General features: G+C 37.2%; 1 protein-coding gene across 1 annotated transcript in view; it reads right to left on the reverse strand.

Moving 5' to 3' along the window:
- Positions 1-334: 334 nt before the first annotated feature.
- Positions 335-24699, reverse strand: part of LOC150076907 (uncharacterized) — a 153295-nt gene continuing 128930 nt past the window's right edge. The window contains exons 13-14 of the mRNA XM_090385727.1: positions 18082-18228; positions 335-439 (exon numbers count right to left, since the gene is read on the reverse strand). Of these exons, the coding sequence (XP_090241853.1) occupies positions 426-439; positions 18082-18228 (161 nt within the window). The 3' untranslated portion in view covers positions 335-425. The remainder of the gene's footprint in view (positions 440-18081; positions 18229-24699) is intronic.

The following is a 24699-nucleotide window of genomic DNA, read 5'->3' on the forward strand; positions in this document are numbered from 1 at the left end:
TTAAAAAATAATAATAATAAAATCTCACAGATAGGCACTGATATATGTAAGTAAACACAGAAATACATTTACTTACACTTCACATTTACACGTAGAACATGTTATAAACATAAAGTATAAATAAAATAATTATAAATAAAACAATGTAAAGAGACATTATGCTATAAAGAAAATAAATTTTAGTTGCTAAACACTTTTCAGATACAAATTTTACTTGTATTTCTGGATGTTCAACAGCCAGTTCCAAAGGCAGATTACAAAAATAGTTATACATGATATATACAAAATCTACTTGCACAATAAATGCTAATGTTCTGTCTAAAAGGAAACAAAATTGTAATGTAATAAAAAAATTGCAAACATTGCCACTGGCATTTTTAACCAAATAGCAATTCTTCTGCAGCAGATCTTGAACTGTCTGAGCTTCATGAGGTACTCCCTACCAAAACAAGATATGGTTTAATAATATAACTAGATGATATAAAAGTACTGAAAATTAAAAAACTTGTTGCTTTCCAAAGCAATGTTTAAGAATTAACTGACAGCAGTATCTCACACTAACTTATAACTATTATCAATTTATAAATGCTAAATATGCACTTTTCCTTAAAGTCCCGTAAAAGATATATGAATTCTTTTGTCACTAGCAACTTTATGTAATTTTTATTTAGTACCATCTGCCTTATGATGTATCGTTCTTATTGTAAGCCCCTTTAGATGTGCCTGTACCAGGGTACCACCTGTTTTTTAAATTTTTTTAGAGAATTTGGCAATGAATTAATTTATATATATATATATTAATTACGAATAATAAAAATTAAAAATAAATAGGATAGGATGGTGAATATATAAAAATCGGGTAGAAAAAAGAAATAGCAAGTGTATATAAGCTGTTCTAGGCGGTGTGAGCTCAACCTGGATAAAGCTTAGGATAATAATTATTACGAATAATAAAATTAAAAATAAATAGAGAAGTCGGATTTGAAGTGCGATAATATGGATTATGGATCAGGGACACTGCAAGAGCAAAGGTACCCTACAACCATAATATATACATAAAATTATTTTTATTGTTATGTGTAGAATGTAGTAGGTATATATATAAGTATAGAATTTAACTAGTGCTAATAATGAAAATACCGTGTATCCTGGTAGCGATATATGTGTTGAAAAAAGGGTGGAAAGAAGGAAAAGAAAAAGTGTAATGATATAAAAGAGTGTAACGATATAAAAAAGAATGTAACGATATAAAAAGAAACAAATTTTGAAAAAACAACGACCAATGTGGAAATAGCATTGCAGTATTTTTCATAATTTTTGTGTCTTCTATAATAAATAAATTTTTTATTATAGAAGACACAATATAAAAAGAGCAAAGGTACCCTACAACCATAAATTGTGTTTCATAAATTTTGTGACCTCTGACGAAGACACAAAAATTATGAAAAATACTGCAATGCTATTTCCACATTGGTCGTTTTTTCAAAATTTGTTTCTTTTTATATTGTTACAATCTTTTTTATATCGTTACACTTTTTCTTTTCCTTCTTTCCACCCTTTGTTCAACACATATATCGCTACCAGGATACATGGTATTTTCATTATTAGCACTAGTTAAATTCTATACTTATATATATACCTACTACATTCTACACATAACAATAAAAATAATTTTATGTATATATTATGGTTGTAGGGTACCTTTGCTCTTGCAGTGTCCCTGATCCATAATCCATATTATCGCACTTCAAATCCGACTTCTCTATTTATTTTTAATTTTATTATTCGTAATAATTATATATATATATTATATATACATATATATATATATATATATATATATAAAATACAAATAAGAAAATAGGAGATAAAAAAAAAAAATTCTTCCCACATTTTGTTAAGTGCCTTCTTTGGCACAAAAATCCCAACTTTTTATTGTTTATTGGTTTCTACAGCAAAACCATTTTATATTTGAATTGGTCAGTCTTAAATATAAAGAGTTATATTATTTCATGCTAGGTGCAAATGTCATTCATTTCTATGGTGTTCACTCCATGTCTCATTACATTACAATAAATAAGTTATAGAAGATATCTGGTCTTCCCCAGATATAGTATCTTGCCACTCACTTGGAGAGCTGGGTTCTATGACTGGAGGAATTTCCAGAGGCTTTTTTTTTAGCCTGTACAATATGAAAATTGACCTGAGAACACATACATGTACAGTCATAAGATACACAAATCTATGGCAAGTTGATTATAATGAACTAAACTACATCCTAATAACACAGCTGACCAGACCACAGGTTGGAAAACAGGAACATAGGGAATACAAATAAACAGATAAATAGGGGTGCCTAAAAATAGGTTTGTGCAGAATTATTTTTAATCTAATGCTAGTTCAGTCACAAATAATCACTTTTGTTCAAAACAGTCAATCTTTGGTTACAGCACCTGACTAAAATTTATAACTGCTCAATATAAACAAAATAATGGAAAAACTTTAAAATGCACAATCACATGAATTAATATATGATAATAGAAAGTGAACACATAGATTAGGCAGCAAACTCAAGTAAAGGACATTCTTATCAAAACTAAAGAACTAAAATGGTCTTGGGCAGGACACACAGCTCGAAGACATGATGACAGATGGACTAAGAAAATAACAGAATGGTATACCCAAGAGGAGCTGGAAGATAACAACGGAGATGGGCAGATGAAATTCACAAGTCCATGGGTAGTAAATGGATGGCCATTGCATAAAACAGAAGGAACTGGAAAGTTGCTGGAAAGGCCTTCATCCTGCAGTGGATTGAAAATGGCTAATGATGATGTTGATGGGGGTTTTAAGTGCAAGGGCTACTTAGGCCATATTGCACTTATGGAAGTGGTGCATGCTGCCTGCGTTTGTTCATTTTTCCCGCTTTCCTTCCATTGTGTTGACGTGTTTTCAGAGTCTCCTGGATTTTATTTTTAAAAATGTGTTTTCAGGCCACCCCCCAAGTTAAAAGTATGTCCTCTGTTAGAAGAAGTTGTGGTGAGTTTGTTGACACCTTCAGTTTGTCTGTCAGCACAGGGGTAGCGCTCTGCTAACTGTCCTTGTATTTCTTAAAATTAGCGTTACTGGAACAGGTTTTAACATGGTAAAATGGCTGCTAATTAACATTGTCTCCTCTGCTGTCAGATTACTTTTCTTGTGTTTGGCCTTTGACCCTCTGTGGTAGGGGTATTAAGGGTTTTTGCGCAATTTTGGAACTTTAGGGTGGCTGATGGTGACACTGGGGATATGGTGATAACTTTTTTATGTGTCAATAGCCAGCCATAAAAGAGAACTGTATTTACTTGGCTTTGCCCTCAGATTTTTAGTTTTGGTTTCGACTTGACGCCATTGCGTCTTCTTCGTTCGGTCAGCCAATGACCGATCACTACCGGTTATTTTGGAGGGAACTTTTATTATGCAGGCTGACATCTTGTTTAGTTTAATGGCTGCCTACAGTGGAGGCTGCCATTTTAAAGTGTGAATATAGATTTCTATGGTATCCGCCATTTTGAGTGTTTATGGTTATGGTTTTGGTAAGGCCTAACTGTATCTTTGCGAAAAAATATTAGTAGCACCATTTCTCGATGCAGCATGGGTACTTTCTTAGAGTAGATACTGCCTTGCACTAAGTTTTCTATATACACTGGGGTGCAAGAAATCATAGTGACTTGTCTAATTGCATTTATAACTATACTAAGGTGCATATTATTAGAAACCCACTTTGCTTTTCTAATTTTAAGATGTTTTTATTTTTTATGTATACTGAGGTGAAAAACGTTTAGGTGAGACTTGAGTTAACTTTACCTCAGAAACAGGTAAGAAGTGTTCCAACATTCGTGTGACTTATATATTGATGACATAGCTCAACCCTCATCTGCTTAGGCCTAAGTATTGACTTTGGGCTATTTTGGGCTGTTTATCAAACTGGATATTTCTCAGCTCCTATGGACCCTACCATCCTGGTTTTTCTTTCAATGACAAATTTAGACTGTCCTCTTTCTTCTGGAGTGATCGCCAGCGCCCTCTGGTGGTCAGCTCACGAGATCTAAAATATCTCCTCAACTAGTGACTCTATTCCTCTGGAAACTGCATATATGTAATGAAGACAGACATTTCTTACTACCCACGAAGTTTCATCTCTATAGACTAATAATTACCGGAGATATTACCAGTTCACCAAAACCCTATTTTCATCCCAGGAAATTGTCATTTTTATGTGAAATCGTTTAGGAGGCATATCTCAGCCCCTATTTAACCGATTTAAGTGAAATTTAGTATACAGCCTTTTCCCAGCCTGTTATTCGGTTTGACACTGCCACCTGGTGGCCAGTTCTGGGAACTAAAGGATTACTTTCATTTTAGTGCGATTTCTTCTCTTGATTTTTTACTGAGATCAAACAAAATTTTCCTGCTGCATTTTTCTAAATAAAGCTCATTCTTTGGGAGAATACTTAAAATTCAATTACTTAATTTCTGGAATTTTTACAGCGCCCTCTAGTGGTAACGTTTTGAGTTGTCCATAATACCTGTTCTATTGGGCGTTTCTGACTGATTTTGGTGTGAGGACTGTTCCCTACCATATTTTTCAGTGTGCCAGCTTTGGTTATTATAGTGTTGTTCGTCATTGAGTGATTAAAATGGACTCTTCAAGTGCACAAGAATTTGACTCTACCTATACTTTGTCCTCTCCTCCTAACCTGTCTATTGGCCCTGTGGAATTGAGAGCTGATATGAATCCCATACTTATGGTTAGTGACATTGGTAAAGATTTCCCTGATATGTTTTGTAATGAGAGGGGTTCTACTTCTTCTACTCCCTCTCACCCTACTGTGAAGGTTTCTGTGGACACGGTTTTTGGTTTGCGGGACCTGCTGACTCGCGTCTTGGAGTCAGATCGTAATATTTCTGCAACCACTGTGATTGAAGTTACTAAGATCTTTAACGTTTTGGAACACAAGTACCTGGATGTTTGTGCCTTAAGGTCAGCTCCTTCTGTCAGTGCACCTTTGGCTTCTCTTCCATTGCCTTCCAATACCTATGCCAGCATGGCATCTACGGCACCGGCCCAATCTTCTCAGCGTCCAATTCAGCCGCAACACATAATCATCGTTCGAGCTTCTGAATCTTCGGATTTAAAAACTAGTGAGGAAGTAAAGAAAGAAATTACTACTCAATTCAGGGACGAATTTAGAAAGATTAAAATTAAGGCGGTCCGCAAGGTCCGGGACCGTGGTATTGTGATCGAAACAGCTTCTAAAGCCGACCTTGTTTCCCTGCAATCGTGTCAGAAGTTCAAAGACTTAAAATTTTCTCTTGACACTCCAAAGAAATTAAATCCTACGGTAGTTATCTACGACATTGGTAAAGACACTTCTGAAGATGATTTCATCCAGGATCTTCATGATAAGAACTTCATTGGCACTGATTATTCCCTTGAGGATCTTAAGAAATTAGTTAAATTTCGATTTAAGATGAATTCCAAGCAAAAGGACTGCCAGCACTGGGTGATTGAGGTCCATGGCCCTATCAGGCATATTTTGTTACAAAATAATAATAGAATTTATATTGGGTGGTCAGTCCATGGTATTAAGGATTTCATAATATCTTCTAGATGTTTCAAATGCCTGGGCTATGGCCACTCATCTAAAAATTGTAGGTCACCTGAACACACCTGTGGGCACTGCGGTTGTCAGGGCCATCAAATTTCTGATTGCCCCAGTAAATCTTCCCCCATAGTTTGTCCCAACTGTAAAATTAGGAAACGCAAAGCTGACCATTCTTACAAGGACATTTCCTGTCCCGAATATCTCAGGGCCCAAGACCAGGTGAGGTTCAGGACATCTTATGAATAGTACCCATACTACAGTTGTAAATATGAGTGTAAAATTCCTTCAATTAAATTGTCAGCGAAGTTTATCTGTTATTAATGATGTATCTAGTTTAATTTCTTTACATAAATTTTCTGTTTTGGCTCTCCAGGAGCCATACTCCTATAAAGGTGTGATTAAGGGCTTGCCCTGTCAATCTCAGTTAGTTCAATCTATCCCTGATACGTCTGGGGTTGGAGGCAACGCGGTGACTAGGGTTTGGGCTGCTCTGGTTATCGTGGACCCTCTGATCACGGTTACTAAGATCAATAGTCTCTGCTCCAAGTTTGCTGCTTGTGCCTGTCTTGAGGGTTCCTTCGGTAGGATTTATGCCGTCTCTTTGTACATGCGATGTTCGCAGTATGCACAGCCTATTGAGCCGTTCTTAAATTACCTGGAACTGTTGTTAACCAGACTTTCTGGTCTTCCGTTAATCATTATGACGGATTCTAATGCTTCTTCTCCCCTTTGGGGAAGCCCTACTTCTAACCCCAAGGGTGATCTCCTTGAGGATTTCATCGTTGCAAAAAACTTAATTGTCCACAATGTCCAGGGTCATCCCCCAACTTTTTCCAGTTCGCAGGGTCAATCTTACATTGACATCACACTTTCAAATCGTGCTTTTTCTTTCGGTATAAATAATTGGTCGGTTCGTACTTCTTGGTCGAGCAGTGACCATCACCCTATCACTTTTGACCTGGTCACCACTGTTAGGCCTTCTTCCCCTCGAGTTAATCATGATTTCCCTCGCTATAAAACTAAGGGTTCTGACTGGAGCATTTTCGACTCTAATCTTTTGAGTTTGGTTAATGAGGATTTCATCTCTAATCTTTCTGAATTGGATCCAAATTCCCTGGAAGAAAAGATAACTGGAATTATTACTGAGGTCTCTGACCTTAGTTTTCTTAAAAAATCTCGTCGAATCAATTCTGTTCCCTGGTGGTCTGATGGTCTTTCCTCTCTTAGAAGAGATCTTAGGACTACCAGGCGAAACCTTAATAGAGCTAGAAGGAATAACAGGCCACCAATTGAAGTAAATAGGCTTGCTGACTTGTATAAGGCAGCTCGCAACAGATATTTTAACAGTATTAGAGAGGAGAAGGCCCAGGCTTGGGCTCGTCTCGTGGAAAGAACTATTAAATCAGATCCTTGGGGTTTACCCTATAAAGTCATTGCCTCTAAACTCCACCCACATATTCCTCAGACCTCGATCCATGTTCCAAATTCCACTGAAACTTTAACTTGGTCGGCATCTGTTGATGCCATCTTGGATGAATTGCTTCTCAGGGACATCTCTGTTCCTGAGAGCAATGAACAAACTCTTTTTAGATTACAGCATCTTGTGTTTGAAGGCTCTTCTTCTGAGGATCCCTTCACTAATATAGAAATTGATTCTGCCATTAATACCCTTACTATTGGCAAAAGTCCAGGTCTGGACCTCATGGAGGTTTCTGTGATTAAAAGAATCTGGAAAATCAAACCTATCCTTATTTCTATCCTAATGAATTCTTGCCTTCGGTTGGGTGTTTTCCCTGATCGCTGGAAAATTGCCAACTTAAAAATCCTTCCCAAGAGTCCTGGCAATCCAGTTGCCTCTCCTTCTTCTTATCGTCCAATTTCCCTTCTTCCTTTTCTTGGCAAGTTGTTGGAAAAACTTCTGGTTTCACGTTTCAAGGGTTACTATAACTCAAAAAATCTTTGTTCTTCTTCCCAGTTTGGTTTCACGCAAGGTAAATCAACTACAGATGCAATTAATCTTCTCCTGAGCACTGTTCGAGCATCTCCTTCTAAATACGTTCTCGGTCTCTTTGTAGACTTCAAAGGGGCCTTTGACACCTTATGGTGGTAGAGTGTCCCGGCGAGGTTTCGGGAGGCCGAGGTCTCCTGTCCTATCTACAAACTAATTTCTAGTTATTTTGATAATAGAAGCCTTGTGGTCTCCTCCGGTTTTTGCTCGATTACGAGGCCGGTTTCTAGGGGTTGTCCTCAGGGATCCATTCTTGGCCCTGTTTGCTGGAATGTGGTCCCTGATGGATGGCTAAATGCCCCTCATGATGATATTGTCAACATTGCCTACGCCGACGATCTTGCCTTGCTTGTACCTGGGAATTCTCGTCTAGAATTGGAAATTAAAGCAAACCACATCTTGGATGATCTTCACATGTGGTGTTCCCTCCATAAACTCTCCATTTCAGTCCCTAAAACTAAACAGGTTCTTCTGAAAGGCCTACTGAATCGTAATCGTCCACCTGTGGTTAAAATTCTTGACCAGGCTGTTAAATTGGTAAGTGAATATAAATACCTTGGGGTGGTGATTGATGATCGTTTATCTTTCATTCCCCATTGTAAGTACCTTCGGCAGAAAATCCGTTCTCTTACCGGCTGGCTGTTGCGTCTTGCCCATTCCCTCTGGAATCTTAAGTCGTATTCTCTTGGTCTTTACTACAAGTGTATCTTCATCCCCATCGTCTGCTATGGTGCTGGCGCTTGGGGCTTCAGAATTCTTAATTCACTGGTCCAAAAATACCTTCTGCAGGCGCAACGGTCCTTCCTTCTCTATACTTGCAGGGCATGTAGAACTGTTTCTACTGATGCCCTGCTTGTTATTAATGGTCGTCTCCCTATCTACCTGGAAATTATATTGCATTTCTTGTCTTACCATAGGAAATCTCTCTCTCCTGCCTCGGTGGGAGATTTTGCTAATAATTATGAGAACTCTACAAATGTTGATCTGGCCAGACTTTCCAATCTTGCTTTGGAAGAGTGGCAACACTCTTGGGATGATTCCTCTCTCGGCAGAATCACATACGCTTTCTTTCCTCGTGTTTTTATTAAAGATAAAAATTTTAACTGGCTTCAACTTGGGTTATTTCCCACTTTCTTAATCACGGGACATGGAATTAATTCTCGTTTGTATAGATTTGGACTCGTCCCCTCTCCTCTCTGCTCTTGTGGCTCTGAGGAGACGGTTGAACATATTGTCCTACATTGTAATTTATATGTGGATTTAAGACAACAATTGTCTATCTGTACAAATGTATATAATTTAGATGATTTTTGGCGCCTGGTTGGGTCGGCGGACTCTCTTTCTGCCTTCTCTTCTTTTGCTAATAGTGTCTTCCGGAGAAGAGCGGCTTTATCAAGGAATAACCCTTGATTTCGTTATTTGTTCTTAATATTTATATATATTACTGTATTGATTTTTTTTTTTCTTTTTTGAGAGGAGTTTCTTCCTTGCCTAAATTGTCTTGTGTTTTGGACGCAGAGTTTTTGCGTCTTTTTCTGGAGACTTGTTTCAGGTTTTTGCCTGGCCGAGTGGGAGAGATATGGACCTCCCCTCTCCCACTTCGAACTCTGTCCGGGTTGCCTGAAATGATTTTCTGTGTTAAATTGTATGTATTTTGTAAATACTGTAATTATCTTGTTAATATCATGGTGCTTTTGTTTGATTTGTTGTTTGCTCTCAGAATTGAGAGTAACTGATTTTATTGTGTTTTAAATCAGCAGTTAATCTTAAATGTTTATATTGTACATTACTTGTGTAGTTAGCTCATTATTATGTTGAAGAGACAGTTTTTCTCTTCTTGCGTTGTCTGTTTGGCTCTGAGGAGTGGGATGGACCTCTCCCTGCTCCCTCAGATCCAACCTTCAGTTGGCTATTCTGGTTGAGTGAGATGATTTTCCTCTCTAGCCTGTCTTACTGCTGGCTGCTTCTCTTGCTGCTTGTGTTTTGATTTAATTTTGTTTTCCTGCGGGGCTGATTATTTGTTGTATTTTTCTTTCCTGCCTGATTGCAGCTGCAATCAGTTGGGTTTTTGCTAGTACCATATAGTTCTTAGTCTAGCATTTTTAGTTGTAAATGGGTTTTGGTTCTGAGGGGTGGGATGGACCTCTCCCCGCCCTCTCAGATCCAATTGCTTTGTTGGCAATTGACATCCATTTTTTTTTTTTTTTTTTTTAATGCTTACCTATGCATTATTGTTAATTCTACGTGTCTTGTTATTTGAAACAAGTTTTGTTTTTCGCAGCTTGTGGTAGCAGCTTTGCACTTGCTGGTTATGTACATATGTTTATAGATTAGATCACTTGTGCAGAGACATTTTCTCTGCATATTAATTAATTATTGTTTAATACTTAACTTATTATTTTGATCTGTTATACTTAGATTTAAATTTAGAATTGCTTTTGATTCGGTTAACTAATTTATTTGTACAGTATTTATTGTTTTTGCCTTTGGCATATCTTTGCCTTGGGTGAGTTCTGTTTGTCTCTGTGTTTTGTATATATGTTTCTACATTTCTTCTGGTTGACTATTTCTGTTAATTTCTTGGTTGACTAATTTTTCAGCCAAGATTTTAATTACTTATTTTGTAAATATTGTATATTTTACTCTCTGCTTATGCAGTGTAATTTGTTAATATGTTTACTGCTATGTTTCATATCGGTGACATAAGTATTTATTATTTATCTTAATTTATTCTTTTAAGTGGCTATCTAATAGCCACTTGTACATTACCTATGTTCTTTCCTTGAGACTTTTCTTTTTCCCCTTGTCGGTGCAAGTTGGGCTTCCTTCCCGGCTAGGGGAATCTTTCTTTCAAATGTACAAGCCTTCAGGCTTCAAAATTTTACCTCTTCAAGCTCTCTCGCTTGTTAGATTTTCCAACTAGTGTTTTCCTCTTTCCTGTTTCTTCTTTTTCCTGAGAGAGTGTTTTGCTCTCATTTCTTCTTCTACTTTCTTTTCTCCTACTTTATCCTCCCTATTCATTATTTACTATAACCGGGATTCCACTTGTTGGAATCCCACTAAGTGTAATTTAGATAGTTCCTGGAGCGCCTCCACGTGGCTAGGGACGGGAGTCGGGACGCAGGTAGCTTGCTCCCTGCCTCCCGGCTGCTAAGACTCCAGGGCCGGCAAACAACAACCATCACAACACACATATATACTCACACACACACACACTTACACACACTTGCCGGCTATAAATAACCTACAGATGCTACAGCGGTATATAGGGGTAACCCTGGAGGCCGCAATCAATACAAGAATACCTTGTCCCTTGTCCCTTGTTCATTTAGTAGAAGTTAAAAACAGCTATACAATCCTATTTGTTGCTTTAGTCTAATACCAGCAGGCCAAACTGTCTGTGGTTTGTTTCTATAAAAGGTCATATACTGCGGATCATAAAGTATTGACCAATTAGGATGGGTCATATCTAGGAAATAAACTCATACACCGACCATGAATAAAATTTTACTGTAACTAAAATTTTACAAATAATATAAAAATAATAATATAAAATCAAAAACAAATTATTTACAATGATTGTGTATTGCGGAATACTAAAAACTGTAATAAAAGATCATTTACAATAAAATAAGCTAAAATATAAAATTAAAAGCGCTAAAAACCTGGAGCTTTCGAGAGCGTCAGCTCTCTTCTTCAACAGTAATATGACTTCCTGCAACATCTCCTTAAATAGCAGGTTCACGGTACCTCCACACGTGGTATTTCTCCACATGGTTCAATCGGCACATGGTCAGAACCGGAAGCGGAAATGTCTCGGGTGCGTGGCAAAAAAAATCATTCATCCGAACTTAATACAATTGCTTCAAAAATGGGATGAATACGCATGCCTCTATCTCTGTTCATGGTATTCTTATTGGATGAGCCAATCCGTAAACCCTCGAGCCATTTACGCTCCCAGTATCCGTGTGCACGATCCAAAATGATAGCGTCCTCCGGGGAGATTTGATGCTGCTTCTCCCAAAAATGTTCGGCCACGGCAGACTTATTGTAATCAGCGGTTCTTATGGCATTTAAATGTTCCCCCAGACGATCCCTAAGCCGTCGTTTTGTTTCCCCCCACATAACACTCCCCACAATCCGGGCATTCTATTCTATAAATAACTCCGCTACTGAGATCTTTTGGTATACGGTCTTTGACCTGAGACACAGCTGTGCACAGCCTCCGCCCAGGAAGCTGTACACAGCGCGTCTTACAGGGTTATAAGACGCGCTGTGTACAGCTTCCTGGGCGGAGGCTGTGCACAGCTGTGTCTCAGGTCAAAGACCGTATACCAAAAGATCTCAGTAGCGGAGTTATTTATAGAATAGAATGCCCGGATTGTGGGGAGTGTTATGTGGGGGGAAACAAAACGACGGCTTAGGGATCGTCTGGGGGAACATTTAAATGCCATAAGAACCGCTGATTACAATAAGTCTGCCGTGGCCGAACATTTTTGGGAGAAGCAGCATCAAATCTCCCCGGAGGACGCTATCATTTTGGATCGTGCACACGGATACTGGGAGCGTAAATGGCTCGAGGGTTTACGGATTGGCTCATCCAATAAGAATACCATGAACAGAGATAGAGGCATGCGTATTCATCCCATTTTTGAAGCAATTGTATTAAGTTCGGATGAACGATTTTTTTTGCCACGCACCCGAGACATTTCCGCTTCCGGTTCTTACCATGTGCCGATTGAACCATGTGGAGAAATACCACGTGTGGAGGTACCGTGAACCTGCTATTTAAGGAGATGTTGCAGGAAGTCATATTACTGTTGAAGAAGAGAGCTGACGCTCTCGAAAGCTCCAGGTTTTTAGCGCTTTTAATTTTATATTTTAGCTTATTTTATTGTAAATGATCTTTTATTACAGTTTTTAGTATTCTGCAATATACAATCATTGTAAATAATTTGTTTTTGATTTTATATTATTATTTTTATGTTATTTGTAAAATTTTAGTTACACTAAAATTTTATTCATCGTCGGTGTATGAGTTTATTTCCTAGATATGAGTTTTCCCGACCTCAGAGGCCTCTTTCAGGATAGGATGGGTCACCTGGATTTGGATCTTGATCGCATAGTTCAACAGCAACATCTTTCTCCTGATATTTAGAGGAGGTTCATGGGCTTCAACATATAAACTTTGCACTGGAGATGTTCTGAACGCACCAAGTGGTGTTCTAAGAGCTGAATGTTGAATAGGGTTGAGGCGAGATGAAACACTCTCCCTAGCAGAATCGAAAACAGGCACACCGTAGTCCAGGCGTGATCTAATTATGGTTCTGTATAAGTGAATCAGGCTGTAACGATCTGTTCCCCATGTTGTCGCTGATAAGACTCTGAATATGTTGTTTTCTTTGACAATTAGTCCGGAGATATTCAATGTGCTTTTGGAAGTTTAACTTACGGTCAAAAAATAATCCTAGTAGACGAATACTATTAGCTATGAGAAGAGGATGGTTATTCAAGTGGAGTTCAGGTTCAAGATGCATGGCGTACAGAAGTGAATGGCAGAAGATTTCTGGCTGGATAGTCTATAACCATTATGTGTCATCTATGTCAGGATACAATTAATTGATATTTGTAGTTGGCATTCAATGTAATGCATGTTTTGAGAATGACAGGAAATTGAGAGATCGTCTGCGAAAAGGTACGAATTCACAGTTTTTGGAATGAGTTCAATTATATGGTCCATTCTCATTGCAAACAAAGTGGCACTGAGAACAGACCCTTGCGGAATTCCTTCTTCTTGGGTAAAGATCTTAGAGAGGGTTCTCCGGTAACGGACTTGAAAGGATCTCTGTTGAAGAAAATTTTGGATAAAGTATGGTAAATTACCTCTCAGGCCAAGAGAATGTAGATCTTTTAAGATGCCAAAACGCCATGTAGTCAAAGGCTTTCTCAACGTCAAGACAGACCATGGCGAGATGTTCCTTCTTGATGAAAGAATTTCTAATGTTAGTCCCTGTTTTGATCATAAGATCCAACGAAGATCAGTTTTTCTGGAATCCAAATTGGTTGTTGTTAATCAAATTTTAGGACTCCAGGAACCAAGTAAGACGGCGATGTAACATTTTTCTCGAGGGTTTTGCTGAGACAGCTGGTAAGGGATATCGGCCTGTAATTTTGTGGAACAGAATGATCTTTACTGGGCTTTGCAATTGCTGGTACATAAGAATGACGCCAAGGACTTGGGAAGGTATGCTAGGAAAATATTCAATTGAAAAATATGAGCAGCAAGGAGAGTGAGCATTGATCCAAATTTCGAAGCATTACATAGTACATCCCATCAGGGCTAGCAGCACTATTTCTTGAGTTGTTAAGGGATTGCTGCAGTTCAAGCATGGTAAATGGTTTATTATAAGGTAAAGTGGAATTGTCAATGAAATTTAGTCTGGATTTCTCTACAACTGTTTTAAGTTTTTGAAATGTTTGATCATAGGCGATAGAAGAGGACAACTGGGAAAATACAATCCCCAGTGCATTTGATATTTCTGTAGGAGTAGAAAGCTCCTGCCCATTCCAGTTCAGTAGTGGGGTGGATAAAGGAGGAAATTTACTGTTTAAACATTTTATTTTTCTCCAGATTAATCTGATATTGGTATTTTTATTTACTGACGAGGCGAATTTAATCCAATTTTCTTTTTTTGCTTTACGTCTGATGTAATGAGCTTTTGCTCTAAGACGTTTGTAATTAATAAGATTGGAGGTGGTTGGATGTTTGCGGAAAAGGTTCCACACTTTGTTTTTCTCTTTTTTTGCACAGTTGCAGTCTTCAATTCCACCAGTAATTTAATTTTCAGCTATTTCTTACTTGATATTGAGGAATGGCAGCGGATGTGGCTGTCAGAATTTGATTTGTGATGTGCTCAGAGACGCTGTTGATGGAACAGGACTGAATGATATAGTTGTCATATGATATCTGTATTTTGTCCAGTCAGCCCTTGAAAATTTCCATTTAATTGGATTTTCTGTTGGGAAAGAACAGGATGTTTGAATTTTGCAGATTATCAGATAATGATCGCTGCTATAAGGATCACTCAGAGATACCCAATCTATACTTGGAAAGGGGATTGGGGAACAAATGGAAAGGTCTATTGCAGATGTTGAACCTGTAGGGAGATGGATATACACAGGAGTGCCAGTATTTAGTAAAGTTAAATTCTGTCTGTTGATCAACATTTCAATAAGCTTCCCTCGTCTGTCTGAAATAGGGAAATCCCATAGTGGGTGGTGCGCATTAAAGTCTCTTAGTAAAAAAACATGGAGTGGTAACTGCAAAACAAGATCTTTGATTTCTTGAATAGTATAGTCATGATTTGGCGGCAGATCGATTGAAACCAGTGTCAGAGTAATACCATTTACAACACGAGTGGCAACAGCTTCTAAGACAGTTTGTAAAGAAATGCGTCTGGAGGGGATGTTTGAATCCACGAGTATTGCTACTCCTCCATGGGCACTGTTAATTCCAGCTCTGTCTTGTCTGAACATAGTATAATTTTTTATTGTAATTGAGATCTGAGGTGTCAAATTCGTTTCCTGCAAGCACATTGCAAGAGGTCTGTGGTAGTGAATTAATTCATGGATATCATCGATGTTACTGCAAAGGCCTCTACAGTTCCATTGAATGATATGTTCCATTATTTGGATTTGTCAGAGGGAGATGAATCTGGCCGCTTTTTATAAGTGGTTTGCTTGTGACGATCTAATTTAGATTTTTCTTTTCTGGGGAAGTTTGGGCGTGTTGAATCATTGTTATCTTCCATTTCACATCTGCATATAATTCAAGAATATCTTGGGTGATCATATCATCAGTATCCATCCTTGTTGAGAGTGGGGGGGGTTGATTAACCTCAACAGGATCTGATTTTTGCAGTTTTTCTGTTACTTTACTGTGGGTTATGTTTTGTGTTGGAACTGTGAGAGGTGTATTGTTATTTTGATCTATTGTCTTTGCCTTAGATGTAAACTGGGTCGATAGAACTGATCGAGCCCAGTCTGCTATTGATTTATCTGGAGAGAGAGTGATACTTTCCGTTTGATACATGCTACTGATTGGTGAGAGAGAGAGGATAGCCGAGGCATAAGAGCTTTTTGGCATAATTAGTTTAATTTGTTTCCTAGCTTCTTGATATGAGACTTTATTTTCAGACTTATATTTTTGTGATTTTTTGCCTATCTTCCAGAGATCACATTCTTTAGAGTATGCTGGATGGTTGCCCCTGCAATTAGGACACTGCGGAGTTTGTGCCTTGCTTTCTGACTGGATATGAGTTGTAGAGCCACAGTTTGGACATGTTGAAACGCCACAGCATGCTGTCTGGGAGTGACCAAAATTTCTGGTATTTGTAGCATCTTAGGGGATTTGGGATAAAGGGTCGAACACGGCAACTTAAGTAACCTGCTTTGACTGAAGCTGGTAGATTCGGTGTATTGAAGGTTAGAATTATGTTACGTGTTGGGACTAAGGTACCATCTTTTCTTATCATGATTCTTTTTGCTTGAGTTACATTTTGTTCCTTTAGTTCCTGTACTATTTCTTCTTCAGAAACGTTCAACAGATCCCACTCAGTGATCACTCCCTTGGACGAATTCAGGGTGCTATGTGGAGTGACTTGTATTGCAATTCCACTTAAAGTAGTGAGTTTTAATAATTGTTCAGAGTGACTTGGGAGAGAAGTCTCTATTAGCAAGTCCCCGGATTGAAGATGTTTCACCATTTTTGGTGATGCTGCTGCATGTTTCAGGCATCATTGTATGATGAAAGGGGAAAGCTTGCTAACAGGCTGTGCCGACAGAGAATAGATAATTAGGAAGGCTGGTGATTCCTGTCTACCTGTATCTTTTTTCATTCTCTTCGAGGTAGAGGTCATAGTCTGTTTCATGGTTTTCATATTGAGCACGCTTGAGCTCTAGACGAGGAAATTCACTGGTTTCCATTTCTGCTCCTTTTAGCCCCGAGGGTTGATTTATCCCCCAGGTTACCGGCCCTGCCACGTGGAGGCAGGAGCGGTGCCACCAGTGACAAACGATAAGAAGTTAGTGGTTAGTGTGTTAGAAAAGTAATTATATATATATATATACACAAAAGAAAGGCGACTTTCCTTTCTTATAGGAAGCTTCCCTCTTTATTTAAAAAGAGCCAGAAAATAAATAACTTTGAAAGTAAGGCCTTTGGAAATCTCTTTAACAACTTGTCTTTAGAAAAACGCTTTCAAATTCGCTTTGTAAATCGCTAGATCACTCGCTTGGCACTTGGGGCCGATGATGTTGATGATGATGAATAGAAAGTGAATATGGTCATATATAGCTACAAAATTAAATCAAAAATATCAATAAGGAGTTCAAACAAAACTCACAAACAAAAATTTTCATAATATGATCTTCAGATTGCTTAAATTATTATGAGCTGCTTAAATATGTTCATCAACTGAATATAAGAAAAATACATGACAGATTCAAAAAAGTAAAACAATAATTAAATATTTTGGAGGGTATATATTCACTCCACACATCAGAAATGAATTAGCTTGTTTGATTTATTTATCTTAATCAAATGTTAAGTGATTCTGAATTCAATTTTTCTCCCAGTAGATAGGAGGGCTATAGTATTTCTTAAACAAAAGTTGTCACCAATATCTCAACTACCTCTTTCAAATATTTCAAACTTCTAACAATGTTTAAATAATTTGCACAAAAAAAATAATAAATTCTTAAATAAACTGCAAAATCTCTGATTAAATATATTTAATGAGAAACACCAGCCTTTTTATAAAAAGACCAGTGTTTCTCAAAATATTTTAATGCATATCCTGCTCAGATACCCCACATATTTTCACTGATAATGATTCTCACTCATACACACAATATTATAAAATAAGATGTGAGGGATGTTGCAAACCAAATACTGGAAGTAATTCAAGTATCATAACAAAAAAAACTGCCATTAAGTTATATATACCTGTAATTTTGAGAGCAAGAGCTAAAATTTTTGCAAATTGTGTTCACTGAAAGGCATGGTTTAATGTATGTAGGATGGGGAGAGCTTGCAAACGGAAACACTTTAAAACCAATGCATTGGTTTTAAAGAAATGGTTCATTAAATTTTAAGCTTAAATTCAGAAATAGCACACAATCCAACAGCTCTTCTTCAGTGGATTTAGAATTAAAAACTTTAGTTATATTCAAAAAATCTATTAATAACTTTTAATATCTCATTATAATTAATATTATAAAAAGGAAGAACAACTACATACAGTTTTTGGCCTGTGGCATACAACACAGGTATTGTACTAGGGGCTGTTATACCATGTAAATTTAAATATCCATATTTTAAAAATGCAATTTTTAAAATTAAATCAACAGCATACATTAACTCACTTTTGCTTCTATCATCTTGAGAACTACTGAGATGGGAACTGCTTTCTTTAGGGTCTGTATATTCTTCTTCATTGATATCATCAATGGGAGCTGCAGATGGATCATCTAAGGAAAGCTCTTGACTTTGGCTTTTCTCTGATTTGTAACCTGAAAAAGTAATTCAGAAATGAAATATCAATCTGTATAAAACATCACATCACATAAAATAATTCTGCAATACACATTTTCATATAACATACACCACTGGTATTTCTGGAAATATTCATTAAAATATAGAGTAAATTATGTAATGTATAACATTAAATCATATACAAGAAATTTACAATCTTATGGGAAAGTATGTCATAGCATTTTGCACTTTCGGTATCTGGGTGCAAGAAAGAACTGCATGATGATGATGATGATTCTGTTCCTTTCAGGTCCTATTCCTTAAAAAGGAATAAGAATTTCTGCTAGTTCTTAAAAAAGCAGAAATTTTACTTACATGAGTACTGGGGCTATTGATTTCATATATAATGAAAAGTAGAATGAAAAATGGAAGATTGGTTACATCATGATAGTAAAAAAAGCAGCACATAATATCAGATATGTAGCCTTTTTTTGGTAAAATTGTCTCAGGAGGAAGCAAGAGCCTGAGTAGTAATCACAAAACTTACTATCCTGTGAAGGAGAGAGTTAAAAGCAACTGTCTTTCTAAACAAATCCTTATTCTGTACAAATTATGAATCTATCCTATCATGGAATATTGTCTAATTTCTGGGGTGATGCTTCCCAAATAGTATCTTAAATAGAATTTTGCAAAGAGGTCCAAGAAAGAGAGAAATATTTGCATATCTGAACATCAAAAGGAACTATATTGCCCCACTACAGGTAAACAGAGGTATCAGTATAGACAATACCAAGCAGATTGCTGATGGGCTAAACAAGTTCTTTCAGTTGGTATTCACAAAGAATATACTTTTCAAGGAGTGAAGACAGTTAGTTCAGATAAATATTATACAGCACAAAATGAATTTGTGATGAGAAATTATTGGGTATAAAAGTGAAAAAAGTAAAAGGAACTGGTATCAGTATATCTATTTGGCTATACTGAAAAAAGCAGCTAAAGTGGTCATTAAACCCCCCTGTTTATAATAATTGGCTCAGAATTGGCTCAAGTTCCAAAAGATTGCTAAAATAATCTCCCCCATACACAGGGGGGAATCCATGAGTGATTACAGGAAACATACTCTAATTAATAATGCAGTATAGGAACATCTCAACAGTAATAATATTATAAAAGAGCCACTACATAGTTTGGTTGGGTGAAGACTGTGTATGCCCAACCTAGTAAGATATTATGAGGTAGTCACAAAGAAAAAACGGGATGCGGAGAATAACTGATATAATTTATTTATATTTTATAAATACTTTTGACATAGTAATTTGACATAGAAATATGAAGTAATATCTTGTGCATAAATTGGAGAGGTAAGGTGCTATAGTAGATAAAAGAAATAACAGATAACTAGTAGAAGACAAAGATTGGTTATAAATGAGCAACACTGAACGGAATGGCACTATGAATTGGGTCCATCAGGATTCCACACTAGAGACCTTGTTTTCTATTTTCATTAATGACTCTGATGGTAGCATCATAAGTTCCACGTACGTCAAAATTTATGTTGGACAGGATTTCTAACAAAAAGAACTGAGCATTACTGCTAAATTAAAACTTAACACTAAAACTTTAGCTGAAGTGCAACAGCATTTGACATCTGTAGATCAAGTACACCAATCTACAAGGAAACAAATTATTTAACTGGTGCAAAAAAAAACAAAAAAAAAAACACCAATTAAATAACATTAATAATAGTAAATGAAAGATTCTACAGCTTGGTAATAGCAAAAAACCCAAGTTAAATTATCAATTGGGGGTAACATATTCAATACTTGAAGAATGCAAATGACCTTTAGATTGTATTACAATCTGATATGACATTCTCTCAACAGTATAACAGGTATGCAAGGACAGTCAATGATATATAGGAATTTTGCTAGTAGAGATAGATAATTATTCCATTATACAAATTAATGGTCAGACCACACAGTGTATACATGAGGCCTGATTTCAGGAAAGATAGTGAAATGATACAAAGGAGAAACAAAACTATAATTCGCAACAGTGCTGTGAGTCAATGTTGTGTCTATGGAAGCATCCTATTTACCTAGTTCCAAATGTATTAATGCACACAGATTTTCTGCAGCGAAGGGTAGACTGTTCAGACAGTTTACCTACTTGATTGGATTTTTCAAATGGAAATATATTTACAGCAGTATATATAAATTTAATTATTTATTTATAGTGTGTGTAAGTCAATACACACACATACACACTGTATATTTTAACATCAAGATTAAAAATCACATTGCAATTTACTTGCTTATATTGTATTTAAGTTTCTTTCATAGGGTTTGTCCTTGTATGTCGGCACAGCAAAAAATATTTTTTATTGTTATTGTTGGTTCATGCAACAACACAGAAAAGTCCACGAGGAAATTTCTCTATATGCTAAACCTTTTACTCTGACTGTAGAAAGTAAAGTTCATAAGCTTGAAGGTATTAAGCCAATTATTCTATTCCTTAAATCGCTATAGGATTCAGTTGCACTGTCGTCTGAAATACTGATAACAAACTTCTCAATGACATTATCAGTTATACCATCAGCTTGCTATGCTTCTTTTTCTGTATTTTGTTCATGCTAAACATAGTGTAGCCAATTGTCTGCTGTAACATTTGTCCAATGCATCTGGAATGTGTCGTTCGACTTCCGCCATTGTACATGATCTCTTCTCTGATACTATGTATCCTTTTACTTGACTCAATACATGTTCAATTGTATTAAGTTTACAGTGATGTGGAGATAAGTGAAGGACCATGTGACTAACTAATGAAGCTGAAATAAGCTGAAACTGATCCTTTACTGAATAAACAATTTCCAGTAATTCTGGCTTAAGTCTATCAGGATGCCATGCCAAATTTTTTGATATTAACCAAGCTTGTATATCTGCTTTCCACATTGATTTCACCAGTATAGCTTCAAGACAAACAAAGTGGTATGGAGCATTGTCTAATACCATTACACTATTTGGCTGAATGTTGCTTAATAATTTTTCTTCAAACCATTTCTTCAAACACAAGCAATCCATTTCATTATGGTAATCACCAGAGCTGCTTTTGGCATGAAAATGCATTTCCATCAGTAACAAAACCTGATTCGCTTCAAGTCTGTGTCAATATAAACCTCCCACCTAAGCCTGATGGAGCCTTCAATCCTATAGATAATCCTATCAAAAAGGCATTTTTCCCATCTTTCATGGTTGAGTCCTAACATACTCCGGTTTTTGTATGATCAGCATTAACCCAGGTTTCATCTAAAAATATATATTTTTCTCCCTTTAACTCAATACTGATTAATGTCATGAAGGTATTTTCATCTCCAAACGATGATATCATCTCGTTCAATTAAAGTAGATGTATGTTTATTTTACCATAAACAAATCCAAAGTCATTCAGAATTCACTGAAAACTTTTAACAGAATGCAATTCATAGAATTAGTTGCCATGTTAAAAATGCAGAAGCTTGTTATGCATCAATCATTTCTATAATTTTATACATGCTGTATGCAAAATTTTTCATATAATTTGGTATATATAAGGATTTACCTGATCAAATATTTATGAATGCGGTACTGTTTAATCCAAATCGGCTCAGCAGATACAAAAGCTCTTCTAACTACATTGTTTTGTGTAGTGATATAACCAAATTTCATCTCTCCTGTGCCAATGTTGAGTCACGATTTTTTTTTTTTTTTTTTTTTTGGGCATCGGCTTCTGTGGCCATAATGCACCTCCCAAAGTTTTTGCATTTTACTCTGATCCAAGCCAGAGGCGGGATTCGAACCCGCAACCTTTTGGTTGCCAGGCAGGCACTTTACCCACCTGGCTAGCCAGGTCGGCTGATTCACGATGCTGTTTTGGATTATAAATAAATATAATCTTTATTGTGTATAAAAGGATGTATACAATGTACCCTTCACGGCAGGAATGCCAGGGGCTTCACATTGGCCGGTGGCCTTGAGGACAGGGCCCACATTGAAATTCGGGTTCATCCCCCAGGGCCAACAATATAATAAGTTTCAGTTAAATTATTCACAATATATTCATAAAGATATTATACAGTACTTTTGACATTATATACAATATTATACAGCCATCCTTTTTTAAATTTATTATATTGCAACATTACTGTGCAGTTTGCCTGGTTGAGTTTAGGTCATCAAGGATCTCTCTCTCCGATATTTGTGATCCTTGACAAATTTGTAGAGATCGCCTTCGATTGCTTGGACTGTGATAAGCATCTGATTGGGGAGAAAGTGGTCACTAAAGGCTAGTCTATTATGATTGGCTATAAGTGTCGGAGCTGACTTCAGTCCAGGTTGAGGGATTCTTCAGCTGCACAGTTCCCATATGTTATTATTCCAGTGGTCATTTTGGCAGTTAGCGTGAGGCGTCTTTCCATTATAAGGTTTGGCAGTCGGGCAAAGTTCAGTGTGGTTGCCATCGCAGTTGTTCTTTGCTGGGGTTGACGATGATGTTTATGTGTGATCCAACGAAGGAGCCAGTATTTGGAGGAGTACACATGCTTGATATTCGTGGGGGCTGCAGATGCCCATATTTCTGAGGTGTATAACATGATGGAGTATACAGAGGTGTATACATACCACCGAGTCACATCCAGATCCTTAACGTGGAGTAGTTGTTGTTTGGTAATCCATCGCATTTTGCAGAATTTTGTTATGAGCTTGTCAATGTGGGGATTGAAGGTCAGTTTGCAATAGAAGAAGACTCCCAAGTCCATATGTATATTTACCACATGGAAGGAGAATGCCATCTAGAGAAGCTTGGACTTCAGTGGGTTGGTGCTTCAAAGAAAAGACAATTTGAGCTGATTTTGCAGGATTAATAAGTAGTCCAAATTGATGGAGATAGGATCTTAAGTCATGTAGCTTTCGATTGATCTTTTCATTAATTTTTGAGATATGTTCACCCTGGTTAATTTGTGTGTGTGGCTTAATATCATCGGCATAGCAGATTATGTCTTCTCTCTCTTGCACAAACGGAATAATGACTGCAGTAAATAATTCTCCGGAGAGGACTCCGCCTTGGGGAACTTCTGCAATGATTTTTCTTGAGATTATATCTTGATCCACTGTCAGAACAATGATTCTGTCTGATAGCAGGGTTGTGATAAACCACAACTTGTCACTTTTTATATGAAAGTAATTTTCTAGGAGAGGAACGAGCGAGGGAATGCTGATTGAGTTGAAGGCAGCTTCCAGGTCGACGTACGTGACGGCAAGTTCTGCTTTAGCTTCTAGTGCTCTGAGAATGGTGCTGGTTATGGATGTTAAATTGGTCACTGTGGATCTTCCGGGGATGGCATAGTGAATTCGTGGGGGGTTTGAGACATGATTTGATTGGTGATGGTTGAAAGTAATGCCTTCTCCATAAGTTTCAAGAGACTGGAAGAGCGAGAGATTGGCCTGAACTGTTTAATGAAGGATGCAGATTGGCATTTAAGATGTGGCCTCACAGCATATCTGTTCCAGAGAGGGGGAAAGTAGTGCTGCGTTAAGACACGGTTAAAAATTGAGAGTAGTGGATCGATGATAAACGTGCTGAGACACTTGATCATGAATTGTGGCACAAGGTCGGGGCCTGCGGTGGGTGGCAATCCATTTATAGCAGTTATAGGCTGCTTCCTGGTGATGCAAACGGTGGTGAGCATATCCGTTGGAACGTTGTTGGCAGTTAAGTTGCCTGGATGTCGGGGCCACATTGTTCGAGAACTGTGCAATGTGGTCCATCCACAGTTCAAGATCCAGTGCTTTAGGAATTCCTGTGTGCCGAGAGTCATAAAATGGTTTCCCTTTTTGTAGGGTTGCTTTTAGATGTTTTTGATTGCAGACGATTTATGGTGGTTGAACACTGCCCTTGCTCTGGAGAAGGCAATCCGATCTAGTACAACGCCTGACCCTTTCCATCTCTTATGCAGATTTTGTTTTTCTTGGAAGGTTTTGTTCAGTGCAAGTATCCACCAAACTCTTGAACGGGGAGTGATGCAGACAGTCTTTGTCACTCCGTAATTGGCAATGGTCCGGATCCACCTGGTCATGAGGTCCACAGCCAGCTGGAAATCGCAATTGTTGAGAGCTTCCCAATGTGGGGATGCAAAAAGATAATCATACAGAAAGAGACTAGTTCTGTGAGCTACAAAAGTTTGGAAACTAAGCAACTGAGTAGAGATCAAACTGAGTGTTTAAAACTATAAAAAGCAGTTGAACAAATTTACAAATGAAGACATATTTTATCTTTCTAGGATAATACGAATGGACAAAGATTAAAAGTCATGAAATAAATTGTATTTTCTTGAATATCCCCATGCACTTTTTCTAAAAAAAATGGAACCAAAAATATGGTTGTGTGGCTTATTTTTTTGTGAATTTAATCTGAATCTTTGCCAGATGAGCAAATAAAAATGCTACAATTTTTTATAGACTTCAGCACTTTTATTC

This window comes from Mastigoproctus giganteus, chromosome 12 (genome assembly GCF_048544385.1).
Source record: "Mastigoproctus giganteus isolate SK-2022 chromosome 12, ASM4854438v1, whole genome shotgun sequence".
Lineage (NCBI taxonomy): Eukaryota > Metazoa > Arthropoda > Arachnida > Uropygi > Thelyphonidae > Mastigoproctus > Mastigoproctus giganteus.